Source organism: Bison bison, unplaced genomic scaffold (assembly GCF_000754665.1).
Source record: "Bison bison bison isolate TAMUID 2011002044 unplaced genomic scaffold, Bison_UMD1.0 scf7180017864068, whole genome shotgun sequence".
In the NCBI taxonomy this organism is placed as follows: domain Eukaryota; kingdom Metazoa; phylum Chordata; class Mammalia; order Artiodactyla; family Bovidae; genus Bison; species Bison bison.
The window spans coordinates 2,920,444-2,933,960 of record NW_011494640.1 but is presented as its reverse complement, the minus strand read 5'-3'; the positions used below and the strand labels follow the sequence as shown (position 1 = coordinate 2,933,960).

The following is a 13,517-nucleotide window of genomic DNA, read 5'->3' as shown; positions in this document are numbered from 1 at the left end:
GTTGGACTATAAAGAAAGCTGAGTGCCGAAGAATTGACGCTTTTGAACTGTGGTGTTGGAGAAGACTGTTGAGAGCCCTTGGACTGCAAGGAGATCCAACCAGTCCATCCTAAAGGAAATCAGTCCTGAATATTCATTGGAAGGACTGATGATGAAGTTGAAACTCCAATACTTTGGCCACCTGATGGGAAGAGCTGACTCATCTGAAAAGTCCCTGATGCTGGGAAAGATTGAAGGCAGGAGGAGAAAGGGACGACAGAGGATGAGATGGTTGGATGGCATCACTGACTCAATGGACATGAGTTTGGATAAACTCCGGGAGTTGGTGATGGACAGGGAGGCCTGGTGTGCTGCAGTCCATGAGGTCGCAAAGAGTCGGGCACAACTGAACGACTAAACTGAACTGAAACTTGCTGGTGGGAAGGAGACAGATGGACTAGAAGTGGATAGAAGGTTGGCTTTTCCTTCCCCTGCCCAACTTGATTTCTCATCATCCCATAGGAGGGTGAACAGGGCACACCCAGGCCCTCAGAAAGCCTTATGACTTATGCAGATATGGCCCGATTAAGCCTCAAATATGTGCATGTTCAGAGTCCGGGCAGAGCTGGGTGCGCAAGCCGGCCCTGCCATGGACTCAGGAAATGAAGTAGCTTCTGTGAGCCTCAGTTTGCTCAGCTGTAACACAGGGTTAATAATGAGATAATCCAGGCAAACCACCGAGCGCAGTACATAGTACAGAGGACCCACTCGCAGTGGGCTTCCCAGGATCACTGTAGCCCTCCCTCCAACCCTCGCCCAGCCCAGCGCAACACCTGTGACCCCACTTACCTCCTCGAATCTCACTTTGGCGTCCTCCACTCCGGGGAAGCCGCCACCGAGGTCCAGGATGTGCATCCTGTGGCCCAGCTCAGCACCCATTTCGAACACAACCCGGGCGTCCGCAATGGACTGAGCGTAGGCCTGAGGGTCAGGACAGCCACTGCCAATGTGAAAACTGGGGAGGAAGAGTCTTGGCTTACACACAGGACCCTGGGTATCACCACTTCAGCCTCAGCCAGCAGCAGCCTTGCCCAAGCATACTGGGCGCTGTGCCCATTTTCCAGATGCAGTGACTGTGGGCCTAAAAGGTTGAGGGGGTTGCCAAGGGCCATGTGGCAAATGAAGGTGGACAGGAGACTAGATCCAAGGACCTTTGGCACTTGGTGCCCTTCTCATCCCTCCACGCTGCCTCTGGAGGCTGAGCCTTCCTAGGATGAGGGCTAGGGCCCCAAAGTCAGCCAGAACTAATGTGTATCTCACTGAGCAGTGTGGCCGGCCATGCTTCAGTTTCTCCATCTATAAAGTGGGGATAAGGTCCCACAATTGCGGGACGTGTATTTAGCACAGTGCCTGGCCATGCGAAATGCATAGCATAGGAAAGTTATATCATCAGGTCATAGTTCTGGCTCCTTCCACATCCCCACCAGAAAAGCAGCAGAGCCAAGGTGTGCCAGGATGACCTTTGGCTTCAGGCCGGGGACACTTCCTGCAAAGCCAGGTCCCTCCTGGAACCTCCTGGGACAGGACGTTCTGCAGACTATGGGGTTGGGGCGGTGGGACACTCCAAACCTTCTTTCCAAAAGGAGGAAACTCTCAAATAGCAGAATTCCAGACCCAGGGACAGGCCTGCCTTGGGGGCCCTGGGGGAGGTTCCACACAGAATTGAGTAAGTCCTGGGAAAGAAGCAGGAGGCAGCGGGCATGGTGGGGGATGGCGGGGTTCCAGCACTCACCTCACACCTACCACCTCTACATGGTCCCTCTTGGCATTCTCAAGCAGGTGTCGGCAAGATTTCAGCGACGCTCCGAACTTGAGGCTCAGGTGGCTCAGAGAGTGGGAGTCCTCGGTGGCAACGCACAGAACCATCCTGAGGGGGAAGACAGGGTGCAGCACCTCGGCGGGGGCGGGAGCCCGCTTCCCCTACACCAACCATGTCTTCTCTAGTCAAGGGGGATGAACCCTCATGGCTCAGAGCTATGTCCAACCCCATAAGCCCCGGCCCCCTTCCTCCCCCTGCACAGCCAGTCAACCTCTGAGTACTGTCCAATCCACTCCCTAAATGTCCCCAGACCCTTCCATGGGACCCCTGCCCTGGTCCCAACTTCACCAGTTTCCCCCTGGGCAGCCCTACTTCCTCCCAATCAGCCAGGCTTTTCCAACTTCTCTTGTATGGTGGGGTGGAGGGGACCTTTTTTTTTTTTTAAACAGTCTTATTGAAAACACCTGTATCCTCAGTATGTGAAATAGTCAAAACGGAAGCTGCTTTGGGTGAACCCGAGTGGTGCCCCTCTTGGCCCCTCCAGCGTGTCCAGTGACCAGGTGAGGGGGACACCCTGAAAAAGATGTCCAGCCCTGACCCCTTCCAAAGCCCACGTGCATCGGGGTCCTTGCCCTGTGACCAGCATCACTGACTTCTTCACCCCTGGCCGCACATGGTATGATCCAGCAACATCAATTTCTGCTTATCCTGCAAATGCCCTGTGCTGCTTCCGGCCTCCATGTGCTTGCTCCTGCAGCTCCCTCTGATGCACTGTTTATGCCCACTCCAGATGGCAGTCACCCCTGAAGGCCCACCTCAAATGCCGCCTCCTCCGTGTAACTTTCCTGACCACTGCTCCCTCTGCCATGGCTTTGACCTCTGCAGTACCCTGGGCTTTGCCTGGACTGCAATCCATCATTTCTATCTCCACCCTAGGCAGGCTCTGGCATCCTGGGTCCAGCCCAGGAGTGCCCGCCCCAACCTCCTGTGGCTATGGCCGGCTCCAGGGCAGGATCCTCAGCCCCAACCCTATTTCGCCTACTCCCCCCACCCTCACCCGCAGCCCAGCCTCCCACCTGAGTGGTTCTCAGCTTACTTGGCACTGGGGTGGCTTTTCACCACCTTTGCCAGCTCCATCTCGTTGTCAAAGCTCAGCAGCCGGACCCCGTGCTTGGCAGCATACTTGATGTGTGCAATTTGCTTACAGGGATTGGCATAGATGATCTTACTGGCAGGGACACCAATATGCTGGACCAGCTCCATCTCTGCCTGTGGGGTCCCAAAGGTGGTGGTGAGGAAGCGCCAGAGCCTGCTGGGCCCATGGAGGCCAAGGAAGCACAGATGAGGGGCAAAGTCATAGCTATGCCTAAGGAGGTCCATAAGAAGTGGGCCTCACTTTTAGACAACAGATACACAACAATCAGAACTCACACTGATTCCCGGTTGACAAGAAGGGCTGCCACGTACAGCTGTGCAGAGGGTGAACCGCTCAATCCTAGGGAGGGTGGGGCCCCATTCAGAGAATCACGCATGCGTATTCAGTCGCTCAGTTGTATCCGACTGTTTGCAACCCCATGGACTATAGCCCACCAGGCTCTGCTGTCCATGGAATTTTCCCAGCAAGAATACTGGAGTGGGTTGCCATTTCCTATTCCAGGGGATCTTCCCAACCCAGGGATCGAACCCAGGTCTCCTGTGTCTCCTGCATTAGTAGGCATATTCTTAAACACTGCACCACCTGGGAAGCTCCATTCAGAGACTACATAGTATACTGGTATGTTTACTACAACTTCCTAATCGCAAAGAGTCGGACACGACTGAGCGACTGAACTGAACTGAACTGAATGCTGAGCATCTTACTCTAACAAAATCTATGTATTTGTAACAGTGTCTTCAAGATACATTTTTTAATTCCCACAAAGGCACTGTACAGATTCATGGTGGCCCTGAAAACAGACTTCTGACATATTTTCCTGGCAGATTTAAATGGATAGAGAATATCATTTGATGTATTAGAAAGTTTGCCAGCTCAAGAATCTTCTTGGCACAGGTCATCCACATCCAAAGGCCGGCCCTGTGTGTGGCACTGTGCCGGGTGCTCCAGCAAGGCCTCTTCCTCCTCATCTTTCCAGAACAGTGCTTCACCTGATTGCTGCACTAATGATACAGACAACAATGATGGTCTTGGTGAAGAAAGCGACCATGGGCATGGAGCACCTACCACAAGGAGGCACCGAATGAGAGGCTTTACATGGGCCTTGACAAACTTTTCCCATGAAAGGCCAGAGAGTAAATATTTTACGTTTTCTGAGCCAGTAGTTTCTGCATAGCTAAACTGCCTTTGTAACACCAAGCAGCCACAGATAAAGCATAAGTGAGTGAACGCGGCCGTGGGCCAGTAAAACCCTGCAAAACCCACCATCTGTAATTTGTCAACCCTTGTTTTAGATTCGCTCTTATTTCCTCCTTACAATACCCCGCCAGAGGGTTATTAGCTCCATTCTACAGGGAAAAAAACATGCTCAGAGAGGCCACACAGCAAGTAGGAGGCAGAACCAACTTTCAAACTCAAACCTGACTCTCCATGATTAACAAAGAAGCAGTTTTGAAACATGGTAGAGACACACAGGGCCATCCTTAGCCATCCTGAGTTTGTAACAAGACTATGTAATTTTAATGTAGCAACTTTTCAGCATGAGGTATTTATGTGCATTATCTCATGTGATGTCTGTAACTATCCCATGAAATATTTATGGCCACATCCTACAGAGGACGAAATTGAGTTCAAAGGAGCCCACCTGTCTGGGTGACACAGCCGGTGACACAGCCAGAGGGAGAAACAAAAGTCCCCCTCCAGAGCTGAAAATGCCGTCATCAGAGCTTGCTTCCAAAGACCCTGCCTCTCTGCAGATATGAAAATGTGGTTCCGCTCCTGGCTTCACCCATGAGGTGAGAGGAAGCGGCAAGGGCAGCACTTTGGGGACCTGTGGTTGAGCTTGGATTATAGTTATTTAAATAATAACCATTGTCACTCATTGACGGATTATGCCAGTCATTGCATTAAATATTTTATAGACATTCTCATCATCCTCATAATAATCTTATGAGACAGGGAACAGAGGCCCCGAGAGGCCTTAGGTGACTTGTTCAAAGTCACACGGCTTGCAGGTGGCACAGCTGGAATTCTAACCCAGGACTGTGCGACTTTAGCACACTGGCTCTCAACCACAGCACTTCGGCGGAGAAGACACCTCAATGCTGCCCTGGCAAGTGTCTCTTGAGCATCTATCAAGTCGCCAGGCTCTGTGACAGATGCAAATGAAAGCAAAGCGCTGAGTAAAGCAGACAGGGTCTGACTGTGGAGCTTTCAGACAGATGGGAAAGAAGGGGAGGAACGAATGAACACTGAATAGTGATAGAGTTACAAATGGATAGGAGCCATAGAGAAAAAGTATGGGATACTAGAGAATGTGGGATGCAGAGACCTGGGTGAGAGGTGTGGCAGGCAGCTTTCTGAGGGTCAGAAATTTAAGCTGAGGAGAAAGTGTGGGGAAAAGGGAACCCTCCTAGCCTGCTGGTGGGAATGTAAATTGGTATAGTCACTAAGGAAAATAGAAGGGAGGTTCCTTAAAAAAACTAAAAATAGAGCTGCCATATATATGATCCAGTAACCCCACTCCTGGGCATATACCCAGAAAAGATGAAAGCTGCAATTTGAAAAGATGCATGTACCACAGTGTTCATTGCAGCACTGTTTATAATAGTCAAGGCATGGAAGCAACCTAAGTGTCCAATTACAGATGAGGAGATGAGGAAGATGTGGTAGATACACACAATGGAATATTACGCAGCTATAAAAAATGAAACCCTGCCATTTGCAGTAATGTGGACAGAACTAGAGATTATCACAGTAAGTGAATAAGTTAGAGAAAGAAAAACACCACATGATATCACTTATATGTGGAGTCTAAAATGTGACACAAATGTACTTATTTACAAAACAGACTCAGACACAGAATGTAAACACATGGCTACCAAAGGGGAAGGCAGGGGAGGGATAAACTGGGAGTATGTGATTGACAGATGCACTCATCCATATGCAGAATAGGTCAAGTATTTACCATATAGCACAGGGAACTATGTTCAATGCTATAATAATGGAAAAGAATTTTAAATATATATACACACACACACACATATATATAACAGAACCACTTTGCTGTACACCCCAAACTAACACAATATTGTAAATCAACTGTACTTCAATGAAAAAAAAAAGATTTGAGCTGAGCCCTGCAGGAGGAGTCAGCCAGGCTGGAAGGGAAGCAAAGAATATTTCTGGTACAGGAAGCGGCCTGTGCGGAGGTTCTGAGATAAGACTGTGCTCAGCCTGATGGAGGAGCAGAGAATGCTGGTGTGGTCTGGGCAGGGTGACCAGTGTGGGAGGACGAGGTTGGCGGGAGGCAGGCAGAGCCAACGGGGAGAACAAGAAGGCCGATGTGGATTTATATTCGACGCTGCAGGTTGTGGGAGATGGTTTGATGGAATCGCAAGAGGGAAAAGGACATGGTCAGACGTGCATCTTGAAGGCAAGGCCTAAGTGCTTGTCACTCCAGACATCATGTGGAAACGGACCAAGGGAGGGCCCGGAAGGACCTCCCCGGGGACACGACAGGCTGTGCTAGGAAGGGGGCAGGGTGTGGTCTGGAGGCAGGGCTGGCAAGCTTGCTGATGGATGGCACATGGGGATGTGGGGTAAGAGGGGGACTTCACACCCAGCAGACCTAGGGGCCCCTCTTGAAGGGAAGATTGTGAATGCATTTGAACACGCTGGGCTCCAGGCATCCTGTAGTATCAACTAGGAGTCCGCCTGCCAATGCAGGGGACACGGGTTTGATCCCTGGTCTGGGAGGATAACACAGGCTGCAGCACAACTGGGCCCATGCACCACAACTATCGAGCCCATGGTCTGCAACGAGAGGTCACCGCAGAGGAGCACCACAACAAAGAGTAGCACCTGCTCCCCATAACTAGAAAAAGCCTGCAAAAGCAACGAAGACCCAGGGCAGCCAAAAAGTTAATTAAAAAAAAAAAACAAAAACTGGGGAGGTGGTGGCATCTTGGGGATATTTGAAGCCATGGGAGGAGATGAAATCCCCTAGGAAGATGGAGAGTTTATAAAAGAAGGGAGCCTGAGCTGGAATCCAGAGGAACACTTCCAGCTAGAGAGAGGGGCAAGCTGGCATAGGACTGGCAGAGGGGAAGAGACAGCGTCTCCAGAAGAGGCAGGACAATGCAGATGTTACTATGCCATTCCTGCCAAGGTAACCCTGTCTTACAGTTCACATCTGGGCAGGAGACGCCTGCACTGTCAGAGGCCTCAGACTTCACTGTCAGACTTCACTTTGCTGTGCTTCACAGATATTGGGGTTTTTCTTTAAAACTGATAGTTTGTGGCAACCTTGCGTGAAGCGAGTCCACTGGCACCATTTTTCCAACAGCGTTTGCTCACTTCACCTGTGTCACATTTTAGTAATTCTCTGGATATTTCAGACATTTTCAGTGTTACTGTATCTGTTATGGTGATCTGTGATCAATGATCCTTGATTTGACTATTGCCTTTGTTTTGGGGTGCCATGAACCGCACCCATATGAGATGATGAACTTAATGGATAAATGCTTGTGTGTTCTGATGGCTCCACCCACTAGCCATTCCCCAACTCTCTCTCCCTCTTTTTGGGCCTCCCTATTCCCTGAGACATAACAACCCAACCATACTGAAATTAGGCCAATTAATAATCCTACAACAACCTCTAGCTGTTCAAGTGAAAAGTAGAGCTATCTGTTAAGAAACAGCCACCCCAAACTTCAGCAACCACCACCCTGATCAACGACCAGCCATCAACATCGAAGCAAGACTGTCCACCAGCAAAAAGATCACAACTCACTGAAGCCTCAGATGATAGTTAGCATTTTTTAGAAATAAAATACTTTTGACTTAAGGTATGTACATTTTACTTAAGGTATGTTTTTTTAAGACATAATGCTACTTACTGCACATTTAATAGACTACAACATAGTATAAGCATAGCTTTTATATGCACTGGGAAACCAAAATATTTATGTGACTCATTTTATTGTGACCTTTACCGTAGTTGTCTGGAACCTAACCCACAATATCTCTAAGTTATGCCTGTGTTTTTAAAAAGACTATATTTCAATGGCTGCAACTAGAAATTATTATTCTAAGCGAAGTAAGTCAGAAAGAGAAAGACAAATACTCTAAGATGTTATTATATGTGGAATCCAAACTATGACACAATTGAACCTATCTAAGAAACAGAAACAGAATCAGGGGCCTAGAGAGGAAACTGGCGGTTGCCAAGGGGATGGGCTGTGGGAGAGGGTTGAATTGGGAGTTTGGGATTAGCAGACGCAAACTGGTATACAGAAAAAGGATAAACAAAAAGTCCTGCTGTACAGCACAGGGAACTATATTCAATACCCTGTGATAAACTGTAACGGAAAAGAATATGAAAAAGAATATATATATATGTATAACTGAGTTACTTTATTGTATAGCAGTAATTAATACAGTATTGCAATTTAAATATACTTCAATTATAAATAAATTCTAAAAACTAAAAAAAAAAAGAGTGTGTTTCAAATGGGGAGTTACTATTCAGTGGGTATAGTGTCAGTACCGCAAGGTGAATAAGTTCTAGAGATCTGCCGTATGACACAGTGCATATTGTCAACAACTGCTTGTTGTTCAGTCGCTCAGTTGTGTCCGCCTCTTTGCGATCCCATGGACTGCAGCACGCCAGGCTTCCCTGTCCTTCACCATCTGAGTTACTTATATACGTAAAAAATTGTGAGGAAAGATCTCACGTTAAATGTCGCTCCACACACACACACATGCACACACTCCAAAAAACAGTACAAAACAAACAAAACCTTTTTTCGTGGTAAGAGCAAAAAAACATAGGAGGATCAAGGAATGTCCCCTACAAGGTCTAAATGCATCAACACAGACAGATCTCCAGCCTGGTGAGTTTTAAACCCACTGAGGCACGGTGCATACCAGATGAATATTTTATATTTTGTTACAAAATCACAGCATACTTTGTATATTTTCTATGGATCATATTTGTAAGTATTTTTAGAATATAGCCACCAAACTCAAACTCAGAATGTTGATTATCTCTGGAGATATAAAGCTGATGTTCTACTTCTCTTCTGCAGATGAATCAATGTATTATTTGAATAATTCAAGATGAGTGTTTAGTATAAAGTGCTCACTGGATCCTGCAGATCACTGGGGACATTGGTAAGAGGAAATTCCTTGAAATGATGAGTGGAGGTCAGGAAGCAGTGGCTTAAGGAGTAGGTGCTAAGGGAAAGAGACAAGTGAGTATAGATAAGTGAGTGTAGACAACTCAGTTTGGTTTTCAAGAGGGAGCAAGGGATTGGACCGGGGGGAAATGTGGTGTCCAGAGAAGGCTTTTTAAGATGGGAGGATGCTGAGGGAGACAACAAGAGAGGGCAAGGGATGGGGCAGGAGAGATGACAGAAGGTCCTTGGGAAGGTGGGTGGGTGGACCAAAGCCCCACATAAGGAATGGTTGGTGCCCTTGACCCTGGAGCCTGTCTGGGGCATATCTGTACACAAAGCCCCAGCTCATGCCTGTCCCTTGGCCATGCATGTGCGTGCGTGCTTAGTCGCATCCAATTCTTTGCGACCCCATGGACTGTAGCCCGCCAGGCTCCTCTGTCTGTGGGACTTCCCAGACAAGAATACTGGAGTAGGTTGCCATTTCCTTCTCCAAACCATCTTCCCAACCCAGAGACTGAACTCATGTCTCCTGCGATTGCAGGTGGATTCTTTACCACTGAGCCACTCGTGAAGCACCAAAGCATGATGCTGTACAGGGTGGCCACCAGCTCTAGCCTACCAGAAGAGGGCAGCCTCGGGCTTCCAAGAAAAGCTGTACCACCTCGGAATAAAAGCACCCAAGGGCTAGGTGATCCCACCTACCCAGGAGGGGTCCCATCTCTGCCATCCCCTCCAGAAGACCTTCATGAAGACAGCAGCCATAAAGTCAGAGAGGCCCTCGCCATACTCAAGTGGCCCTTCCCTGTGCATCCCTCAAACCTCTGGGCCTCCTTCCCTTATATGCTAACTGCTTCCTCATGGGACTGTTGTCAGAATCACCGTGATAATAATTACTTTACAGAGTTGTTTCGAGAATCAAATGAGATCATGTACAGAAAGCTCTTGGCAGAGAGCCTGGCACAACAGATGCCCTCAGCAAACAGTAGATGCTTTCAACATTCCCCACTGACTTCTAAGCCCTAACACCACAGTTTTGCTCTTTGAAGGCCAGTCCTGAAGCTTGAGGGCCAACACAGGGCCCACCTCTAGGTTTCCAGAAGCAGAGGAGTCTAGTCAGTAAGGTTTGGTCTTGTTCTTCACTCCTACACTAAGCAGGCTGGAAAAGGGTCCCCTTCCACCTCGATCAGAGCAGAGACTCTGAGAGCTGCAAGGGGCAAGTCCTGGCTCTGCCATCAGCAAGTTTGGCGCAGCTGGTCCCCAATTTCAACTGCAAAATGGCGATCTCCCCTTCAGATACCTCACCGGGTCTTATGTAGGCCATGCATGAAACTTGGTGTGCAAAACAAGAGCTGATGCAAAGGGGCTTCATGGGTGACAAAAGAGAGACTTATCTGCAAAGGACACTAATGTGTATCTCTGATGAAGGTGAACCTGCTCATTTCAACCCCCACCATTGGTGCATACCTTTCTTCCACTTGGAATCCCTCCATCCCTGCACGCCGCCCAGGCAAACTCTCCTTCTGTCTCCTTCAGGATCTCTTTCTAGAATCCTTACAACACCCAGCCATATTGCTGATCAGGATTTAAAAGGGGTTCCCTCTCAAAACAATCATTGCTGCTGCTGCTGCTAAGTCGCTTCAGTTGTATCCGACTCTGTGCGACCCCATAGACGGCAGCCCACCGGGCTCTCCGTCGCTGGGATTCTCCAGGCAAGAACACTGGATTGGGTTGCCATTTCCTTCTCCAATGCATGAAAGTGAAAAGTGAAAGTGAAGTCGCTCAGTCATGTCCGACTCCTAGCGACCCCATGGACTGCAGCCTACCAGGCCCCTCCGTCCATGGGATTTTCCAGGCAAGAGTACTGGAATGGGTTGCCATTGCCTTCTCCAAAACAATCATTACTAACCGTTTAAAAAAATAACAGTAATAACAATATCACAAACCAATGCCCACCAGGCTTTCTCCCACCTCAGGGCCTTGGCGCTTGCTGGTCCTTTTGCCTGGAATGCTCTTCCCCTAGTTATCCACCGGGATTGATCCTTTGTTTTCTGCAGAACACTGTTCAGATCTCAGTGAAGCCTTCCTTGGCCAAACTTTCTAAAAGTACAACCCTCTCTCCCAACAACCATGTCTCTTCCCTACTTCCCTTTCCCACCATAATTTTCTCCACAGCATTTACCATCTAAAGTACCATAGATTTTCATTGTTTGCTTGTTCTTTAGAAAGCAAGTTCCATGAAGGAAGAATCTTTTTTTTTGTTTTGGTCACTTGCTAAGTCCCACTAAGAAAAGAACCTGACCCCACAGTAGGTGCTCAATAAGCACTTGCTGAATGCATAACTATGTCAAACCTGTCTATGTCTCGGAGGAAACTATGTCTCATAGGAAACTCTATAGCTAAAAGACTTTATCAAGTGAGAACAGAATGAAGATAGATAAGCTGTACATTCAATTCAATGACAACAGAGTCTGTTTTACTCAATACTATATTGCCAGCTGAGGAAGGCTTTCTAATCTCTCCTTGCTATTCTTTGGAACTCTGCATTCAGATGCTTATATCTTTCCTTTTCTTTGCTTTTTGCTTCTCTTCTTTTCACAGCTATTTGCAAGGCCTCCTCAGACAGCCATTTTGCTTTTTTGCATTTCTTTTTCTTGGGGATGGTCTTGATCCCTGTCTCCTGTACAATGTCACGAACCTCCGTCCATAGTTCATCAGGCACTCTATCTATCAGATCTAGTCCCTTAAATCTATTTCTCATTTCAACTGTATAATTATAAGGGATTTGATTTAGGTCATACCTGAATGGTCTAGTGGTTTTCCCCACTTTTTTCAATTTAAGTCTGAATTAGGCAATAAGGAGTTCACAATCTGAGCCACAGTCAGCTCCCGGTCTTGTTTTTGCTGACTACATAGAGCTTTTCCATATTTGACTGCAAAGAATATAATCAATCTGATTTCGGTGTTAGCCATCTGGTGATGTCCATGGGTGGAGTCGTCTCTTTGTTGTTGGAAGAGGGTATTTGCTATGACCAGTGCATTCTCTTGGCAAAACTCTATTAGACTTTGCCTTGCTTCATTCTATACTCCAAGGCCAAATTTGCCTGTTACTCCAGGTGTTTCTTGACTTCCTACTTTTGCATTCCAGTCCCCTATAATGAAAAGGACATCTTTTTTGGGTGTTAGTTCTAGAAGGTCTTGTAGGTCTTCATAGAACTGTTCAATTTCAACTTCTTCAGCATTACTGGTTAGGGCATAGATTTGGATTACCGTGATACTGAATGGTTTGCCTTGGAAATGAACAGAGATCATTCTGTCGTTTTTGAGATTGCATCCAAGTACTGAATTTCAGACTCTTTTGTTGACTATGATGGCTACTCCATTTCTTCTAAGGGATTCCTGCCCACAGCAGTAGACATAATGGTCATCTGAGTTAAATTCACCCATTCCAGTCCACTTTAGTTTGCTGATTCCTAGAATGTCGACGTTCACTCTTGCCATCTCCTGTTTGACCACTTCCAATTTGCTCGATTCATGAACCTAACATTCCAGGTTCCTATGCAATATTGCTCTTTAAGAGCATTGGACCTTGCTTCTATCGGACCTTGCTTCTATGCTTAATAAAGGACAGAAATGATATAGACCTAACAGAAGCAGAAGATATTAAGAAGAGGTGGCAAGAATATGTAGAAGAACTGTACAAAAAAGATCTTCACAACCCAGATAATCATGACGGGATGATCACTCACCTAGAGCCAGACATCCTGGAATGTGAAGTCAAGTGGGCCTTAGGAAGCATCACTACGAACAAAACCAGTGGAAGTGACGGAATTCCAGTTGAGCTATTTCAAATCCTAAAAGATGATGCTGTGAAACTGCTGCACTCAGTATGTCAGCAAATTTGAAAAAGTCAACAGTGGCCACAGGACTGGAAAAGGTCAGTTTTCATTCCAATCCCAAAGAAAGGCAATGCCAAAGAATGCTCCAGCTACTACACAATTACACTCATCTCACACGCTAGTAAAGTAATGCTCAAAATTCTCCAAGCCAGGCTTCAGCAATACGTGAACCGTGAACTTCCAGATGTTCAAGCTGGTTTTAGAAAAAGCAGAGCAACCAGAGATCAAATTGCCAACATCAGCTGGATCATCGAAAAAGCAAGAGAGTTTCAGAAAAACATCTATTTCTGCCTTATTGACTATGCCAAAGCCTTTGACTGTGTGGATCACAACAAATTGTGGAAAATTCTAAAAGAGATGGGAATACCAGACCACCTGATCTGCCTCCCGAGAAACCTGTATGCAGGTCAGGAAGCAACAGTTAGAACTGGACATGGAACAGCAGACTGGTTCCAAATTGGGAAAGGAGTACGTCAAGGCTGTATATT

At 47.2% G+C, this 13,517-nt stretch overlaps 1 protein-coding gene across 1 annotated transcript in view; it reads right to left on the bottom strand.

Annotated features, from left to right (window-relative positions):
• Positions 1-13,517, bottom strand: part of AZIN2 (antizyme inhibitor 2) — a 39,967-nt gene that overhangs the window by 21,454 nt on the left and 4,996 nt on the right. Inside the window, exons 5-7 of the mRNA XM_010836941.1 lie at positions 2,895-3,067; positions 1,772-1,906; positions 829-994 (exon numbers count right to left, since the gene is read on the bottom strand). Coding sequence (XP_010835243.1) covers positions 829-994; positions 1,772-1,906; positions 2,895-3,067 — 474 coding nt within the window. The remainder of the gene's footprint in view (positions 1-828; positions 995-1,771; positions 1,907-2,894; positions 3,068-13,517) is intronic.